The 19,957-nt window shown below is 45.6% G+C and overlaps 1 protein-coding gene, 1 long non-coding RNA gene, 1 other non-coding gene and 1 pseudogene across 3 annotated transcripts in view; 1 reads left to right on the top strand and 3 right to left on the bottom strand.

The window, feature by feature from the left end:
* The window catches only part of LOC147369812 (uncharacterized), a 26,111-nt gene extending 21,299 nt beyond the window's left edge, over positions 1-4,812 (bottom strand). The window contains exons 1-2 of the long non-coding RNA XR_015167925.1: positions 4,702-4,812; positions 4,515-4,611 (exon numbers count right to left, since the gene is read on the bottom strand). This is a non-coding gene — a long non-coding RNA (uncharacterized LOC147369812). The remainder of the gene's footprint in view (positions 1-4,514; positions 4,612-4,701) is intronic.
* C1QTNF2 (C1q and TNF related 2) overlaps positions 1-19,957 on the top strand; it is a 22,392-nt gene extending 2,435 nt beyond the window's left edge. The window contains exons 2-3 of the mRNA XM_086412728.1: positions 16,383-16,635; positions 19,189-19,957. Coding sequence (XP_086268854.1) covers positions 16,383-16,635; positions 19,189-19,802 — 867 coding nt within the window. The 3' untranslated portion in view covers positions 19,803-19,957. The remainder of the gene's footprint in view (positions 1-16,382; positions 16,636-19,188) is intronic.
* On the bottom strand, positions 535-3,861 carry LOC147369813 (glycine cleavage system H protein, mitochondrial pseudogene; annotated as a pseudogene).
* On the bottom strand, positions 9,193-9,299 carry LOC147369811 (U6 spliceosomal RNA). Its single transcript, XR_015168718.1, has one exon. It is a non-coding gene; the product is annotated as a U6 spliceosomal RNA (small nuclear RNA).

Genomic DNA, 19,957 nt, shown 5'->3' with positions numbered 1-19,957 from the left:
CATTTAGGAGTGGTGAGGACTGGACACTGAAGAACGTACGTCCTTGGTATTAGTTTGCTAGGGCTGTCTTAGCAAAGTAACACAACTGGATGGCTTAAACAACAAAAATGTATTTTCTCACAGTTCTGGAAACTAGAAGTCTATGATTAAGGTGATCGCAGATTTGATTTCTTCCAAGGCCTCTCTCCTTGGCTTGCAGATGCCTACCTTTTGACTGTGACCTCGCATGGTCATCCCTTGGTCTGGGTGTTGTGTCCTAACCTCCTTTTATTATAAAGATATTAGTCATATTGGATTAGGACTCATCAATATGACTTTGACATTAATTACCTCTTTAAAGATCCTGTCTCTAAGTACAGTCCCACTCTGGGATTCCAGGGGTTAAGACTTCAACACATGAATTTTGGAGAAACACAGTTCAGCCATAATACCTTGTCCAAGAGGCAGTCAGTTGGTGCCCTGCCAGAATGTTGCCAGGTCCTTCAGATCCTGAAAAACAGCTGGAAATCTTTTTTTGTTTCAAACTAGTTTATTTAGGCGTTCCATTTTCAGTCCTCAATAGATTTTGTGTATTTCTCATATACTTCTTCACTCATTAGTTCATCTATTTCTGAAGGGTTATGGAGTGTCATCTTGATCAGCCAACCATCTTCATAACAAGTTTTGTTAACAAGTCCTGGATTTGCTGCTAGAGCTTCATTAATTTCAGTTACTTCTCCTGATAGAAAAGAAAAGAGTTCCCTAACAGCTTTCACAATTTCTAAAGCACCAAATTCCTGGTTTTTTCAGTTTTGTCCCCAATTCAGGCAGACTACAATAAACTCCCAAAACTTCCTGTGCAAAACTGGTGATTGCCACTGATCCAACACCATTTTTCTGTTGTTACCCATTCATGTTTTTCTATGAATTTCCACACTGTCTTCAGAGCGGGGTCCCCAGGACCATGGTGGGCAGGGCACGTTGGGTGCAGAGATGGTGCGCAGGCAACGGACCACAGCCTGAACACTCCGCACCGGCTGCTCACAGCGCCACGTTTGCAGGGCTGCCTGGAAACCTTTTTTTTAACTGAAATACAACTGACTTAGGATATTAGTTTCAAATGTCTAACACAGTGATTCAATATTTTTACCACTACAAAATAATCACAGTAAGTCTAGTTATCATGTTACTATAAAGTTTATTACAATGTTATTGACTATGTTCCCTAGGCTGCATGTTACATTTCTGTGACTTATTTATTGTGTAACTGGAATTTTTTATCTCTTACTCTCCTTCACCTATTTCAGCCATGTCTCCTCTGCCTCCCCCCAGCAAACATCTGTTTGTTCTCTGTGTCTATGACTCTGTTTCTGTTTCGTTATGTTTTTCTTTTCTTTTTTAGATTCCACATGTAAGTGAAAATCATATGGTATTTGATTTTCTTCTCTGGCTTATTTCTTGTGAAATAAAATCCTCTGTGTTCATTCTAGGTCTATCTATGTTGTCACAAATGTCAAGATTTCATTCTTTTTCATGGCTGGTAATATTCTATATCTTCTTTATCCATTTATCTATCAATGGACACTTAGGTTGCTTCCATATTTTGGCTATTGTAAATAGTGCTACAGTGAACCTAAGGGTACACATATCTTTTCAAATTGGTGCTTTTGTTCTCTTCAGATAAATACCTAGAAGTACAATTTCTGGATCATATGGAAGTTCCACTTTTAATTTTATTAGGAACCTCCTTACTGTTATCCACAGTGGCCGCACCAATTTACATCCCTGTCCACAATGTACAAGGGTTCCCTTTTCTCCCCATTCTGTCCAACATTTACATGTTGTCTTTTTGATAACTGCCATTCTGGCAACTGTGAGATGATATTGTGGCTTAGATGTGCATTTCTTTGATGATTAGTGATATTGAGCATCATCATGTGTCTATTGGCCATCTTTGGAAAAATGTCCATTCAGGTCCTCTGTTCATTTTTCATCAGGTTTGTTTTTGTTAGCATGTTTGTTTTGCTGCTGAGTTGTACGAGTTCTTTGTATACTGTGGATATTAACCCTTTATCAGATATATTGTTTGCAAATATTTTCTCTTGTTCAGTTGGTTGTCTTTTCATTTTGTTGATAGTTTCCTTTGCTATGCAGAAGCTTTTTAATTTGATGTAGTACTATTTGTTTATTTTTACTTTTGTTGCCTGTGGCTGAAGAGACATACTAAAAAAATTATTGCTCAGAGTGATGTCAAAAAGCATACTACCTATGTTTTCTTCTAGGAGTCTTATGATTGCAAGTCCCACATTTAAGTCTTTAATCAATTTTGAGTTTATTTTTGTATATAGTATGTGAAAGTGGTTCAGTTTCTCAACATCAAGTTTGAAGAGGCTGTCTTTGTCTCATTATATGTTCTTGCTTCCTTGGTCATAGATTAATTGACCATACAAGTATGGGTTTATTTCTGGGCTCTTTATTCTGTTCCATTAATCTAAGTGTCTGTTTTTGTGCCAGAGCCACACTGCAGCTTTGTAGTATTGTTTGCAATCAGGGAGCATGATACCTTCAGCTTTGTTCTCCTTTTTCAAGATTGTTTTGTCTATTTGGGGTCTTTTGTGTTTCCATGCAAATATTAGAATCATTTGTTCTAATTCTGTGAAAAATGCCATTAGTATTTTGATAGAGATTGCACTGAACCTGTAGATTACCTTGGGTAGTATAGTCATCTTAACAATATTAATTATTTCATCCATGAGCACTATATATCTTTCCATCTGTTTCTGTCATCTTTAATTTCTTTCATCAAAGTCTTATAGTTTTCTAAGTACAAGCCTTTTACCTCCTTGGTTAGATATGTTCTGTATTTTACTTTGAAATCTTGATTTTAACATAAAATCTCCCAAATTTTATATTGGCAACAATTTCAAATTGTTTATTTAAAAATAAATAAATGAATGAATGAAAGCACAGTGCAGTCTGTGGTTTGCATAAGGCCATTGATAAGCCAGTTGGTCACCTCTTGTCTAGATTATAACTTCATCAGTGGCAGGACCATCTTCCACAGCTCTCAGCCGGAAGTCCTTGCACATTGCAATCTCAACAAAAAGCTGATCATTGAATGACTAAATTGCAATTTTAGATCCTTGTTTAAAGTAGGGTACACCCATAGAAATCCTGCACCTTTGCATTCATGCCATGCCATAAAACCCCCTCAACTGTTACAACTGCCTTCAATGCTGTTTATCCCAAAGCTCACAACTGTTCAACTCCTCACAAGGTCACTGTTCTCACCATTTTACAGATGAGGAAACAGCAGACCCAGGTCTGCTCGTTTATCCTTCTCCCATTATCTCTCTCATTGTCTTCAAATTTTATCATTATATCAGAATAATACCATTATTAATATTACTGAGGGCTTATTGTGAGCTATTCACTGAATGATCCTATTTAATATTCACAATTACTCTATAATGAGGTATGAGCAATCAAATTATTCATGGAGACATTCCTAAAGTCCTCAAATAATTCAAACTGATGTAACTCAATACTCACCTGCTGAAGGATGACAGGTATTTCTGCTTACCCATTAGAATTTCTGCTCACCTATTAGAATATCCTTGCAAGGTTCTTAACAAATTTTCACATATAAAGTAAAACAATAAATATTTTTATACCATGCTTTTTTTCAAATTTACTAATTCAAATAAGACCATACACATAGCTTTTCCTATTTCACAGACAAGAAAACTGAGAGCTTAAATAACGTAACAGAGGTCAAACAGCTAGAAAATGACTGTTAACCACTTCTTAACCACCAGTTCAGCCATGTGCTCTCAAAGGCTAGCATTGTGTCACACCTTTAAAGTTACCCTGAATGCCCATCATGGCCTGACTGGAAGTGAGTTCCTGGAAAACAGCAAGCCCAAGGAAGTCAAGGAAAACAGTTTTTTCTCCCGAACCCCTCAGAGTACAGACTTTGTTCCTCTCCCTTAGTTCCTGAATCCTCAAACATAGTCCCTTCCATACCATTCCAAGGGATCAACTAGTTCCCAAATTGCCTTCCCCTGCCTCTGTGTGGTCCTGGATGCTCCTCAAGGGAGCCTAGATCAAAGAGAAAGGAGGAGCAAGGCTTGTTTCTCGCCTGGTGGCATAGGTATGCCAGTGGGACCCTCAGTATAATCAGACCGTGTGCCCTATAAGGGAAGCACCCACATCTTTTCATCTTCAGATCCCCAATGTCTAGGCTCCAACGCAATAAGAATAAGCCACACCATTAGGCATCCTTTCCAAGAAACAGTACCAAGTATCTGCATACATGATAGCCCATTTAGTCCTCCTGTCAGTTAATGAGATCAACACTCTGACTGATTCCCCTATTTCTGTTCTGTGGAGCCTGAACCTGCCAGATGGATCAGGGGTAGGGGGCCAAGCCAGACACCCCCGTTCTTCCCTCTTGATGGAATGGCAGGAGTGAAGGCCAAGCCTCCATAGGACTCTCCTTTGGTAGCAAGAAACAGAAAAACAAACTATCTCACCTGAAAATGGATAATTTTTAGGAGAATACAGAGGCTCCAGGTGAAATGCCACAGGACTCGTGGAGGAGGTGAGGGTAATTTTTGGTTGATTCAGTTTCTGTTGGTGACAATTTTAAACAAGGTCTGAATTTCTGTATCATGTTTCAACTCCATCATCAAAAAAAAAAAAAAAAAAAAAATCCATCACCTTGTTTGCTTTTCAGAAGGACAGAATAGGCAATGCTTTTATATCTCTTCCCCTATCCCAGGCCTTACTCTAGGAAAGTTAAATCCTTATAAAAACCTTCTAAGGTAGGTACCATTATTATCATCCCCATTTTGGAGTGGGGAGGAGGATGAGGGAGGGAGCATAAGTAACCTGCAGAAGGACCCACAGCTAGTGGCCAGTGCTGCAAGTGTGAAATACACACTGGGCCTCAAAGACTTAGTGGTAATTAAAGAATGTAAAATGCCTCAACAACTTTTACACTGACTACATGTTGAAATGATGGTATTTGAGATATATGGGGCTAAATACCATGAAAATTAATTTCATCTGCTTCTTTTTATCTTTCTCACCTGGCGGTGAAACCAATTAAAAAGACACATGTGACTCATATCCTCCTCCTATTGGGCAGCCCTTTGGAAGGCCACTTGGAGGGCAGAACTCAGTAGAAGCTGAACACTTTCGGGCCTTCTCGCCCGTCCTCACACCCTATACATCAGCTGCCTGCTTCTCTCCCTACGGTCTTTGGTCTCCAGGGCAGAGAAAGCCGTGGGTAGCACTGAAACCAGACGGCTTTGGCTTCAGCCGCCTCAGAGTCTGACTCCAACAGCTGAGGTCCCATGTGAAGCAGCCTCGGGCCCAGAGAGCGGGCTGCACGCCCACCACATGTCACGTGCATTGGTGTGTAAGAGATTGGCTCTATCTGTCAGAGACTAGAACTTGGTGGCATACTGCAGTGCCCGCCAGGCTGACTTTCGGTGTGCAGTCAGAGTTCCAGCTGAGGCAAATCTCGCGATATCTGGCTCCTAAGCCTCGTTAGGTCACGCTTTGCGGCTGGATCCTTTTTATTCTCTGCTGCTGCTGCTAAGTCGCTTTAGTTGTGTACGACTCTGTGCTAGACTGAGCCAAAAACGGGCAGAGGGTGGGAGGAAAAAGCCGCAGATCAGATATTTTCGGAGGTCTCCTGGCAAGTGGGCCCCATGACTTTTAATCCTTTGTGTTTAGACTCGGTGCTGCAGTGTTTCCACATGGGCATCCGTCTCCAGATACGAGGAAAAAGAGACCTCGTTCCGTGAGCCCTGTGGGAGGATCGGCAGCCAGCTCCTCTCTCTTCCCATCGGGCCTCTCTTCAGCTTCTCAGAGAAGCTGTTTCCAATTTGCTTCTTGGAATTCAGGGAGGGCATGGGATGTTTTTCATCATGGAATTTTCACTCCCATCAAAGCGAATTTTCAGCGAGCAAGCCCCACCCCATTCCCACCACCAGCCCTCTTCTTTCAACTGCAAACACAGGGAGAATTGCCTGGCCGGGTCAGAGTCAGGTGTCCTCCCCTGAAGCATTCCGGGGGCTTCTGCTGGGAGGTCAGGATGGTGCTGCTGTTAGTTCCGCTGCAGTTGGTGGCAGTTACTGTTTTAAACAAGGCTCTAACTTTTGTATCATGATTTGCTTTCAACTTTGGTTATCTTATTAAATTCTCAGAAGAACCTTGTAAGGCAGCCAGGGTGAGGGTTGTGATGTCCATCTTACAGGTGAGGAAGTGGAGGCCCAACTAAGAGGAAATGACTTTCCCAAAGCCACATGGCCAGTGAGTTACAAAACTAGGACGGGCACCCACCTCTTCTGAATCCAAGACCAGTGGTCTCCTTGGGTTTCCCTCAGAGGCCAAGTGTGGCTTTGTCATCCTTTTGCTCCTGTTGCTCTTTTATTACATACGAGTGACTATTTCATTCAAGGCTGTTGAACAGCTGAGCTGAGCTCTGGGCACTGGTGACATAACAGAGAGCAAGATAGGCAGGGCCTCTATATTCCTGAACCTTCCACTCTAGGGGGAAGACAGAGCAGAAAGTTAATGAGCCAAGAAACAAAAAATACATAATCACAACTTGGGCCAAGTGCTTTGGAAGGAAGAGCAGGGTGGTCTGAGCAAACAGGCAGGGGTGGGCCTCTCTGAAGAGGCGTGAGCCCTGAGACGTGAAGCATGAGGCAGGCAGCTATCTGAAGGCTTCCAAGGGAAGGCAGTTAGGCAGAGTTCAGAGTTCTCTTCAGCTGCTGAACTTTTTACTGTGTCACATTTGGGGCTAGACGCTTTGAATACATTAGCTATTATTCTTGCGCAAACTCCATGAGTTGAATATACTGTTATTCCCTTTGGATAGTTGAGGAAACTAAGTGACTGCTTCCTATAGCTACTAGCACTGAGTGAAACACCACCACCACCTGTCAGTGTGACCTGGTATCTAACAGGTCAAATTTATTTGAGCACAATTTATATCTTCCAGTCTCCAAGGAAGATTGTGCGAAACTCAGACTCAGCAGCCTCAAGGCCCGGACAAGTGTCTCTGGAGTTTGCACTGGCAGCCACATTCAGGTAGAGGCAGTGAGAGACCCATGTCCCCGCTGCTGGCCCTTCTCAGGTCACTGTGTGAATAGAGGGCCCTTGGGAATGAAGCAGGGGTTGTGTCCTGAGGACCATGAACAAGAGCAGGGAGGAGGTCCTGACGGTGGACCTCAGGCCGAGGCCCTTTAGCTCCTACTGTTTTCCTAGAACACATGGCTTTATGATTCATTAACTACTTAACTGAGAGATGAGGAACCCAGGGACTGAGCAAATTAAAACCAGACTGAAGAACTTCATCCAAGTTCAGCACCTCATGATTCCATTTTAGGGGCTGAACCAACTAATATTGTTTTCCCTTCGGCAGGAAAATTACCATGCAGGCTTCCCTGTTCAACTCACACTACCAAGGACAATTTAGGAACTAAGAGAGTTTTTTTTTTTAAAGATGAGGAAGGGGACTTCCCTGGTGGTCCAGTGGCTAAGCTCCACACTCCAAATGCAGGGGCCCTGGATTCAGTCCCTGGTCAGGGAACTAGATCCCGCATGCTGCAACTAAGACCCAATGTGGCCAAATAAATAAGCAAATAAAAGATAAGGAAGGACCGATACTTTTTTTTCTTATCAGTTGAACAGATATTTATGGAGGATCTGCCATGTGTAAAATATTCTGCAAGCCTTCTCCCCAGAGGAGGGGTGGAGCCCTGTGCTCTATGAGGTGAAAAAGAAGGTGGTGGAACAGAGCTTGCAGACCAAGGGGTGGGTTAGAGCTTGGCCTGAAGGGGAGGGGAGTGTAGGAAGAGAGGGGACTAGCCTGGGTTAGGATGGAAGCAGGGGGCCATTTCCTTTAGGTCTGCATCAGGGGTTCCAATATTTGCTCTTTGCAGCCACTGGAGTGAGACTGTCTAGAAAGTGATGTGGCTGAGCTACATTTGTAAATGATCCCTCTGGCTTGGGCAGGCAAATGGCCATCAGGGGAGCAAGAGACCTGGGCAGAGGCGCTTGCCAGCTGTAAGCCAGGAATGAGCTGATGGTGTTTGGGGGAGGTGCTTTGTGCACCCTCATCTCTTGGTTCAGCCCCTGGGAACATCCCATTGACATTCCAAAGGGGCATCCCAATGGTGGGATGTCAGGGCTCAGAAGACTGCTCCTAATCACCTTGGCTAAGCCATGTACGGGCCTCTCAGAAGACAGGAGTTTCCCGCAAATGTCGATCTCAAATATCCTGAGGGAGAAAAAGCATCACTTTTACATGTTCCAAATCACGTATTTTATATATGTGTGTATGTTTGGCATGTGTGTCTGTGTTTGAAATGATATAATAAAAAGATATCAAAGAAATTTCTCTATTGCTGTGCATGGCTTTGGCCTGTGCTTGCTATGATTTGGGATATTTAGGAAGAAAAATCCAAGAAATGCTGACTTAATGGAAAGCATTTGGGCATTAGGGTCAGCCAAACCCAAATTCAAATATAACTTCTGCCACGAACTAGTTGTATAAACATGAGCAAATTCGCCTCTCTGAGTTCAGTTTCCTCTTCTATATATCAGAGAGGGAGAAAAAAGAAATAGCAGAGAAGGAAACAAGGTGTAGTACATTACACATCGTCTCCAAAGCCCGTCAGACTTGGGTTCAAATATTCTCCCCAGAACTCAAATTGTGTGATTTGGGGTAAATCATTTCATTTCTCAGAGCCTCTGTTTCTTCTGATGAAAAGTGAGACAGTAAGTTTACTGCTTTGTAGGGCTTATTGTAAACTTCAAATAAAATAATCCCAGTAAAGAGCTTTGCACAGTGCCAGGAACTTGTTAGGTGTCCAGTTAAGTCAGTTTGCCTATGTCTCAGTTTCCCTCTCTGTAACCAATCAGGTTGGATTGGATGGTCCCTTGGGGCTCTCCTCAAGTTTGTAATTCTAAATTTTTAAAATATATTTATGTTTAATTTGAGGATAACTGCTTTACAATGTTGTGTTAGTTTCTGCCATACATCAACATGAATCAGCCATAGGTACACATATGTCCCCTCCCTCTTGAACCTCCCTCCCACCTCCCACCCCATCCCTCCCCTCTAGCTTGTCACAGAGCACTGGGTTGAGCTCCCTGTGTCATATAATAAATTCCCGCTGGCTATATATTTTTAAAAATAGGGAACACTTCATAGATTTGCATGTCATCCTTGTGCAAGGGCCATGCTAATCTTCTCCCTATAGTTCCAATTTTAGTATATTTGCTGCCAAAGCGAGCACCTATATTTATTTTAAAAACTCAGCAAGAGTTCACTTGTCTGGATGCCTGGGTACTTGTCCATTCTCCAGGCACTTACCCCTAGTTTTTTCACCACTGTGGTGTGGAGAGTAGGCTGGGAGCAGGGCTGTGTAGAGCTGGTTGTTTTGGAGGTGCCCCAGAGGAAAGGAACCTCTCCTCTCCTTCCCTCTGGGTTTGGAGTCAGAACCTAGTCTCCCCGCCTCTATTTCCAAAACAGTTGCTGGCTGGAGCTGCAGGAACCTTCAGGCTCCAGCTCAGAGAAATCCCTTCCTCCCTTCGAGTTCCAGAGCCCCACGCCTCCACCCAGCCCCTGGGGCCTGCCCTGGGCCAGCTTCACTGAGCCAGATCCCCTGCTGTCCACAGAGGCTGGAGAGCGCAGACCTTGCTCCCTCTTGCCAGGCTTGTGTGTCCAGAGTAGAGATGAGAAGCAAGAGGGGAGCCAACCCAAAGCACAGGGTTCCCCTTTCACCTTTCTCTCTCTCCTCTTGCCTTCTCTCTTTCCTGCCTGTCTTGCAGACTCTCATCTGCCTGGAAGACTTGCTCCCACCTGCTTCCTTCCTTCTTTCCTCCTTCCCTCGACCAAAATATTTGCAGGTTGTAACTTTCCAAATTATTTCAAATCTGCTTTGAGAAGTGGGTTTCTCTTCTGGGGTCCCAGATGTGTCCCAGCTCACAAGTAACACTAAGACCAGTTTTGCAAGACTCTCGTCAAGCAGACAAGGGAAAGAGATGGAGATTCCTGGAGCCTGGGGAATCTAGGACACAGTTTTCCAAAAGTACATCAAACATGTAAGCTTCCACCCCGTTTCCTAAGTCTGCCTCCCATCTCTACCAGTAACTACACAGCCCATGTTGAGCACAGGAGACACCAGAAGACAGCAGCTTAATTAAACTGCCCCTTAATTTTGGCCTCCCTCTGCTCTTTTACAGGGATTTCCCTATAGCTCAGATGGTAAGGAATCTGCCTGCAATGCAGGAGACCCAGGTTTAATCCGTGGGTCAGGGAGATGCCCTGGAAAAGGAAATGGCAACCCACTCCAGTATTCTTAGGTACTATAAAGCTCCTCTATAGAGTTTCCCAGGTGGCGCTAGTGGTAAAGAACCCGCCTAGCAATCCAGGAGACATAAGAGTTTGATCCCCAGGGTCGGAAGATCCCTTGGAGGATGGCATGGCAACCCACTCGAGTATTCTTGCCTGAAGACTCCCATGGACAGAGGAACCTGAAGGACTCCAGTCCACAGGATCGAAGAGTCAGACACAACTGAAGTAACTTAGCACGCATGCCCCTTTATAATTTAGCCAGTGAAGGTGTTGCAGAAACCAGCACTCGAGAAACCAAGCACCACACTTGGAAAGTTGGAGAACTCAGGTTTATCATGCTGGAGGGTCCAGAGGAGTTAACACTCCAAGCTCTGAGCCCTGAACAAAGGGGTTACAGAGGTTTTTAATACATGGACAGGCGTGATTAAGCAGGTTTTCGGGTTTGCAGGGGTTAGGGCGACGGCAAAGAGCAGGACAAGGGTGAGTGAGATAAGCTCCAGTTCCTAGTATTGTGAGTCCCCACTTTCTGAGACCTACATGATCTAGACTTTGCAAGGAGCAAGTTGAGTTACAGAGGCAGAAGGAGAAGGAGGTAAAATTTTAACTTTTCCTCTTCAAAGGTGCTCCCCCTGGCAGTCTACTCCTAGGTAATCTGCTCTTCAATCATCATTCAAAAGTGAGGCTTCCTCCTGTCCCGCAGTGGAGCTGTGATGCTGGCTGGGACACCTTAGCTCACCTCTTTCCAGATTGAAGGAAGGAGCAAAAGAAGCACTAATTGGACAGATGGTTCCTGTTTCATGGCTGAGACAGGGCTAAGCTCCCCTGGACCCGGCAGACACGGATGATGTCTCTTTCTTGGGTGTACCTTCTTGGGCGTTCCCAAGTTAAGCCCTCTGACTGTAACAACTGTGAAGCAGTCCGTCACACTTTCATTTTGCAGGCAAGTCCAGGCTTCTTATTTTTAGATAACCCTGCATGATTATCCCTGCTGGGCCTCTCACTTCCTGTCCTGGTCCCTCTGGCCCAGGCTGGCTCCTACTGCAGAATGTCTGGTACCTTCTGTGTACCGAGGAGGGTGAGAAGGCAGTCTGCTCCCTCCCTGTGCCCCAGAGAGCTCTCTTCCTCCTTCCATTTGGCAGGCAGCTACTCTCCCAGCGGCCAACTTGGCATGCAGTCCTCGATGCATGTCCACAGCTCTCCCCCTCCCAGACTCAAGAGTGGCACTTTAAAAAATATATATTTACTTATTTGGTTGTTCCAGGTCTTTGTTGTGGCTTTCGAGATCTTTAGTTGCAGTATGTGAACTCTTAGCTGCAGCATGTGGGATCTAGTTCCCTGACCAGGGATCCAACCTGGGCCCTCTGCATTGGGAGAACAGTATCTTAGCCACTAGACCACCAGGGAATTCCCAAAGCTTGCCTTTTAAAATCCAAGAGTGCCCAGAGTCATGGAATGAGCTCTCAAAACTGTTCCTTTGGATTTCCCTGTGGTTCAGTGGTTAAGAATCTGCTTGTCAATGCAGGGGTCACGGGTTTGATCCCTGGCTCAGGAATATCCCTCATGCCATGGGGCAGCTAAGCTCCTGCACCACAGCTACTGAGCATGAACTCTAGATTCACAACTCCTGAACCTGCTCCGCAACAAGAGAAGCCATCACAATGAGAAGCCTGTGAATTGCAATTAGAGAGTAGTCCCGGCTCGCTGTGACTACAGTAAGCCTGTGCATAGCAATGAAGACCCAGTGCAGCCAAAAATAAGTAAATAAATAAAAAGAAAGAAAAAGAACTTTAAAAACAAAACAACAAAAAAGGCTCCTCCTTTGTCAGTTCTTCACTTTGGCCTGACCCCCCCAATTGAGCATACAATATGTCCTCGCATATGTCCTGGTGCCCAGATGAAAATATGGATTTTTAACACTCTTTCTATCACCTACTAAGTCTTTCTTTGCATCGTCTCCAAATGACTAGATCCCCAGAGCTAACTTGTGCCCTTGTTGAGTCCCTTTCCTCACATCGAGCCACAGGCCTTCCTTGCACCCCAGCAGATGCTCTATCCCAGGGTGTCTGGCACCATAGTCCTGTCTGGGGGTCTCCAAGGTTTCCAAATTGCACAAAATTTCATAAGAATGAGTGTGCTACCACAGATGACAGTGTTCTTCATTGAAAAGGGATATTAGGAAGGGGTATGGAGACACGAAAGGTATACTGTCAGCAAACTGAAACCTTTTTTCTTTACTTAGTTAGGATTACAGAAATTGAAAAGATAATAAGTTTGTTACTACATGTTATTTAAGGCAGTATCTGGTTCTAAATCATCTCTCCCTGGCCAGGGACGCTTCTTCTCTGAGGTCCAGAGAAGGAAAGTGACTGGTGCAAAGTCACCAGGTTGGTGAGCACAGAGCTGAAACTAGAGCAGCTCCCTGAGTTCCAGCACCATCTCCACTCCTCTTCCCGGCAGGGGAGGCCTGGTCGTCTCTCCTCTTCATGTGTTCCCAGGGTTAAAGATTTGGAGGGGCCAGAAGGAGGGGCAGGGTCAGCCTGTGTCCAGAGCAAACACAGAGGTCTGGACAGGCTCCCAGGCCCCAGGCAAAGCAGGATGCGAAGGGAGACTGAGGGCCCAGGAGGGAAGTGTGAGCCTTGACGGTGAGACCTGAGCAGTGTTTCAACTTTACTGCCAGCCCTATGGCTACAGGAAGCCCTCTCATGCTTGAAGGCTCTGATGAAGTGGTCGAAGGTTATGTGGGAACAGAGAAGCCAGCAAGGCTTTGCATCTGTTAAGAGAGGGCAGAGTGGAGTCTGAGAGTCTCAGTCAGCATCAGAGGTGAAAGGACCTTAGAAATCATCTAGTCTGTATGTGTGCTAAGTTGCTTCAGTTGTGTCCAACTCTTGTGACCCCCACCATGGACTGTAGCCTGTCAGACTCCTTGGTCCAAGGGATTCTCCAGGAAAGAATACTGGAGTGGGTTGCCGTGCCTTCCTCCAGAGAATTGTCCTGACCAGGGATCAAACCCGTGTTTCTGGTGTCTCCTGCCTTGGCAGGTGGGTTATTTACCACTAGCGCCACCTGGGAAGCCCAAGTTGCAGTCAAATGGGTCCCTGGACCACCACCTTCAGCATGCCCCAAAGTACCTCAAATCCTCCAGCCCCAACACAGACCTACTGAACCATAAACTCTGGGGGTTGGGCCCAGAAATCTGGGCTTAGACAAGCCCTCCAGTTGAATCTGATGCACACTCAACCCCTTATTTTTAGTAGATTTTTTTAAATGTTTTATTTTTATTTTTGGCTGTGCTGAGTCTTCATTGCTGAGTGTGGACTTTCTCTAGTTGCGCCTTTTGAAGTGTGTCCCTATGAGAAAAGACCCTGGGACCAAGGACAATTGTATTTCAGAGAGATGCACTGAGTTCTGGGTCTTCCTCAGTGATTAAAGCATGAAGGCCTAAAGATAGATGGTGTTTGCCGAGTCACACAGGAAGAGGAAGGGCCGGTCCCCCAGGGTGTCTGGGAAGGTCACCTCCTTGGTACACAGGCTTCGCATTTTATGGCTTATCATGTTTTCGAACATGGGATCTAGGGTGTGCTGGCTTCAGTAGCTATGGCACGTGGGCTCAGTAGTTTCTGCTCGAAAGCTCTAGAGCCCAGTCTCAGTAGCTGTGGCCCACGGGCTTAGTTACCCTATGGCATGTAGAGTCTTCCTAGACCAAGGATTGAACCCACATCCCCTGCTTTGGCAGGCGGACTCTTAACCACTGGACCACCAGGGAAGTCCTCCAATCCCTTATGTTTCGGGGCATAGAAACTGAGGCCCAGAGAGGGAAAAGGGCTTACCTAAATTCACAAAGCCAGCTACCACTTCAGAGCCCATCCTAGAGGCAGAAAGTCTTGCTTAGAATATTCTCCCTCCTAGGGACAATATTTCATTCCTAGGAGAGAAGCTATTCATTGCAAAGTGACTGAGTCAGTTTGTCGCGAGATCTTGAACAAGTGGCTTATTTCTGCTCTGGGCCTTTGCTTTGGCATCTTCCCGGACAGGGGCTGGGGTAGATAATCTCTGGTCATGTAACACTCTGGTCTCTGGTATGATCATGTCGCCACTGTCCCAGCCTTAAGAACATGGCGTGAAATTAAGACTTATTGAGACTTGCAAAATGTCCCCCAAAATTACATCCCACACTTCTTATCCAGGAAGCTACTGTAGGAGAGTGAAAAAAATAAAAGGAAGGCATGGATTTGTAAAGTGAAGTGAAGTCGCTTAGTGGTGTCCAACTCTTTGCAACCCCATGGACTGTAGCCTATCAGGCTCCTCCATGCATGGGATTCTCCAGGAGGAATACTGGAGTGGGTTGCCATTTCCCTCTCCAGGAGATCTTCCCAACCCAGGGATTGAACCCAGGTCTCCCACATTGTAGGCAGACACTTTACCGTCTGAGCCACCAGGGAAGTCCAAAGCAGAAGATAAAACACAGGAGACAAAGAGAATCACCATGATGGTTATAAAGGAAAATCCTGGGCTGTAAAGTGTGTACACAAGTTGGAACGGGAGGAGGGAGGGCTCTGGGACTTACGTCTTCAGGAAAATAAATGGGAGAGGTAAATTATCTGATATATTTGATAATGTACAAATCAGTGATGTAGAAAACTAAGCAAATAAAATTATTAATATCTCCAGTAAGAAAAGTGTATATAACAAAGGAAGTATAATTATAGTATGGTGCTTAGCTTAGCAGTAAATAATAGTTATAATACTTAAAGGAGTGAATTTTGGTTTAGTTTTTGACTAAACAGCATAGTTTAAACAGCATAGTTTAAACAGCATAGTTTAAACAGCATAAGGGAGAAAACAGGGTGATGCAAGAGGGCTGAATCCTTATCTTGAGTGATGCAAGAGGGCTGAATCCTCATCTGTCATAATAGGAATTCAAAAGGCAATGTCTGAAATTGATGGGACCTGCCTGGTGGTTCAGTGACTGGGACTCTGAGCTTTCACTGCAAGGGGCACAGGTTCAATCCCTGGTGAGGGAACTAGAATCCTGCATGCTGTATAGCACAGTACAAAAAAAGAAAGAAAGAAAACAAACATCTTTAAAACAGATAAAAATAAGCTACGTAAGCATATTATCTTTTAATGTCACTTCCAGAAGAAATAGCCAAAAGAGTTTGGGGGAGGGGAGGGGGTTGATGTGGAGGATGGGTAGTGCTGAAGATCACACATGGTTTTTCATTATAAGCTTTATGTTATTACTTGACTTTATAACAATGTGAGTATATCATTTTTATTATTCTTTAAATGAAAACAAAAACAGTGTAGCCTGGAGCAAAGCATACGAGCTCTGGATCTTCATGGCCTCATTCAAATCCCAGCCTTGCCACAATAATTGCCTGCCTTAGTCACCCTGTGAACTTCTCTGAGCTCCCTTTCCTCCTCATATCTATTTGGTTAGGATGCTATGAGATTAAGTAATGTGTGGAAAGCTCCTGGCCCAGGCCTGGTACACAGGGAGCCCTCAGCAGAAGAGCTGTGCCCATCGTCTGCCAGTGCTGCTCAGGCTTGCGGCACCAACACTCAGAACTGATGCCTCACTTCTCACCCGCTAATGTGCTGCCCCGAATCCTCTAGCATAGTTACAAATCACCACCAGCAGTCTGAAGTATCTCTGCCCTTGTAACTTTCCATTCAGGCCACGTATTTGAATGAAACCATGGATCGAGTCTCTCCATCCACAGCTTGTCCCCATCAGTGGTCACTGGGCTCAGTCCCGCCACTCCAGAGCATGAGCATGTGAGGAGGAGTGCCTCCCCAATCCAGGACCCCTCCAAAGTGTATTCTGAGTCCATGACTCAGCTCATCGAGAGACGTCCGGGTGTGGGAACACTGTCCGGCTACTTGCGTGTGATGTGAGAGAGAGGGAGGAGCAGAAGTATAACCATGTCTCTCCCAGGTGCCCTCTCCTTCTCTGGACGGCTGACCTCCAGTTAGCTCCATGGCCAGACTCACCTACTCACAGCTCTCTTGCCTCCCACAGGTGGCCACCATGATCCCCTGGGTGCTCCTGGCCTGTGCCCTTCCTTGTGCGGCCGACCCACTGCTGGCTGCCTTTGCCCGTAGAGACTTCCAGAAGGGCTCCCCTCAACTCATCTGCAGCATGCCTGGCCCCCAGGGTCCACCCGGCCCCCCAGGAGCCCCAGGGCCCTCAGGAATGGTGGGAAGAATGGGCTTTCCAGGCAGAGATGGCCAGGATGGCCAGGACGGGGACCGAGGGGAGACCGGAGAGGAAGGTAAGAAGCCCAGTCCCTGTCCTTCCTGTTCCCACCCGTTGATAACATCTGACTCAAAAGGGGTTTGCAAAGTTATGAAAACTAATATATATGAATCTTATTTCCTTATAAACCAAACTAATGTCTCCTTGAAAAACAGAGTAGGAATTATCTGGCAGTCCAGTGTTTAGGACTTTCCACTTCAGGGGGCACGAGTTCAATCCCTGGTTGGGGAACTAAGATCCCATACATGGCACAGCACGGCCAAAAAAATTTTTTTTAATTAAAAAAAAAAAGTGTATTCTCTGGAAAGGAACAGTGAGGCTCAAATTTCCTGTCCCTGCCCCTGCTGCACTGTTGATTTGCTCAGTGACTTTAAGCAAGTCTCCTGAAATAGTACTCAGAACTCGCTAGGTTGCAAGAAACAGAAACCCAATTTAAATAAATAAATAAATAAAAGTTTAAAAAGAAACCCAACTTATAGCCCCAAATGGAATTTATTGGTTCATACAACTAGAAAGTCCAAGAGCCAAGCTTCAGGAATAGCTGCATCCAGGAGCTCAAATATTGTCAAGGCTTTGCTTCTCTGTATATTAGCTTGGTTCTCACAAAGGTTGGAATTTATGAAATGCCCACTTGATCCATAGAGCAGTTCTCAGGATGACTGATTCTTCTTGATCACATATTCATTCTGAACCAATCACTTTGACCATAGAGGTGAGGTACCACCATTCACCAGGACTGGGTCAAATGCCCACCCCTGGGTGTGAGTGTGCCTTGTGTGTGTGGTGAGGGCAGTTGATCACTGTGATTGACAGCCTCACTAGGACCACATTAAGCAGTGAACAGCAGTTTTCCAAAGGAAGGGGTGCCAGGCAGACAACAGACCCACTGGAGACTGCCCACTCCACCGCAGCGTCCTCCTGTCATCCCACAAAGGTTAGCACTGTCAGCCGGTTAATGCATGTCTTTCCTGGTCCCTTTCTGTGTATTTACATATATGTATACTAATACCAAACGTTGCCAAGTACTTAGCATAAGCAATCTGAACATCTGAAAACTAGATGTTCAGTGAGAAAATGCTGTTTGGGAATTTATTTCCCAATTACTTAAAATAGGAAAAATTTAAATGCATTACACATTAACCCAAAACTCTAAATCACACACACACAAAAAGGCCTGCATATATACATATGAGAAGCAAAGCACCTTGTTAGGATGTAAAATATCTGCAGCATTACTTGCTGATCACCCAGTTCATAGGGTGGTTAACGGACCCTTGCTTTGTGAGCAGTGATGCTAAGACACTGCTTACACCTAGCAACCTCCAGCCGCAGGCTCCTTAATTGACATCCAGCATGTTTCCCTGATGGCTCAGCGGGTAAGAATACACTGGCAATGCAGGAGACACAGGAGACCCAGATTCAACCCCTGGATTGGGAAGATCCCCTGAGGAGGGTCTGGGAACTCACTCTAGTATTCTTGCCTAGAGAAGCCCCATGGACAGAGGAGCCTGGCAGGCTATAGTGCAAAGGGTCGCAAAGAGTCAGACATGACTAAGCATGAACATGCTTTCCAAAACATCTGCCCACCCCCCAGCTCTGCCAGCCTGCCAACAGTTTCAATTAACCATTGTGTTTGGATATGACTCCAGTTACCTGTACGTTTTGTTTAAAATGTAAAATGTTGTATTGAGTTTGGGGGACATAAATACAAGTGTTTTTATATAATCATCAGCCAAAAATACTGTGTTGAGAGAAATGCACATTATTAGAATATGGGAATTAAAAACCCAGAGGTGTTCTGCAGGCAACATTACCATGGAAATGTTCTGCAGGATACACCAAGTGTATACATCTAGCGAATGGTTACTAGGTGCCAGGCACTCAAATGTGCAAATTGGCATTGTGGTTTCCTTTGAATAAAAAAGAGTTTCTGCCACCTTCTTTTTCCACTTAACAGTATATTTTAGAGAAGTTTTCATATGGTATGTGTAAATCTGTGTCATTTTTTTAAAAACTCTGTAAAAAATTATACAGATAATTGCATATAAGGGATGGACCATAATTTTTCTCATCTCCCTTTGGATAAGCATTTAATTGTTCCTAGTTTTTGTTATTGTAAGCAATACTGCTGTAAAAACCCGTGCCCCCATGGGCAGGGATCTCAGGCACTGGTCAAGGATTTCACTAAGGTCAATGCTTTGAAGTCAAGAGGCTTCTTACAATTCTTGTCTCAACCCATTATTAGCACAGCCTGGGGAAGGGCTGACCTGGCAGACGAACCAGACTCTTCCTTCAAAGGCAGGACAAGGGAAGGGCATGAATTGTGACAAGTTATCTTTGCCCCAGTCCACATGATTCTGGAAGGCACATGTTACCATTCCCACTTTCCAGATAAGATGGGAGAAATGCCCCTGGTAATGTCATGATTTGCATCCATTTCTGTGTGACTGCACAGACTGTGTTCTTTCCTTTACCCAAAGCCTTGTGTTCTAAGGATGGAAAGCCAGAGCGAGCCCTCTGCCTAGTTCTCTGCGGTCCCCTCCATGACACCAGCTGTTCTGTCTTCCAGGTTCACCTGGCCGGACAGGTAACCGGGGGAAGCCAGGCCCGAAGGGCAAAGCTGGGGCCATCGGGCGGGCCGGCCCACGTGGCCCCAAAGGTGTCAGCGGTGCCCCGGGCAAGCACGGCACACCTGGCAAGAAGGGGCCCAAGGGCAAGAAGGGGGAGCCAGGCCTCCCGGGGCCCTGCAGCTGCGGCAGCAGCCACGCCAAGTCGGCCTTCTCCGTGGCAGTGACCAAGAGCTATCCGCGGGAGCGGCTGCCCATCAAATTCGACAAGATACTAATGAACGAGGGCGGACACTACAACGCTTCCAGTGGCAAGTTCGTCTGTGGCGTGCCGGGCATCTACTACTTCACCTACGACATCACGCTGGCCAACAAGCACCTGGCCATCGGCCTGGTGCACAACGGCCAGTATCGCATCCGGACCTTCGACGCCAACACGGGCAACCACGACGTGGCCTCGGGCTCCACCATCCTGGCGCTCAGGCAGGGGGACGAGGTCTGGCTGCAGATCTTCTACTCTGAGCAGAATGGGCTCTTTTACGACCCATACTGGACTGACAGCCTCTTCACGGGCTTCCTCATCTATGCCGACCAGGACAACCCCAGTGAGGTGTAGACGGGACAGTGCTGGGTCTCCCAGCTGCTCCTAGACTTGGGCTTCCAGCACAAGACCCCTAAACTGTTGGGAGCTGGAAGTCAGGAGCATCTAACCTCAGGCCAACCTCCTCCACCCGTTTTTCCTCCATCATTAAATCCAAGCTTTTTAATTCA

This window comes from Bos grunniens, chromosome 7 (assembly GCF_055505025.1).
Source record: "Bos grunniens cultivar Pamir isolate PY7600 chromosome 7, Bosgru_T2T1.0, whole genome shotgun sequence".
NCBI lineage: Eukaryota > Metazoa > Chordata > Mammalia > Artiodactyla > Bovidae > Bos > Bos grunniens.
Note: the sequence above shows the minus strand (reverse complement) of the source record. Positions and strands in the feature narration are given on the sequence as shown.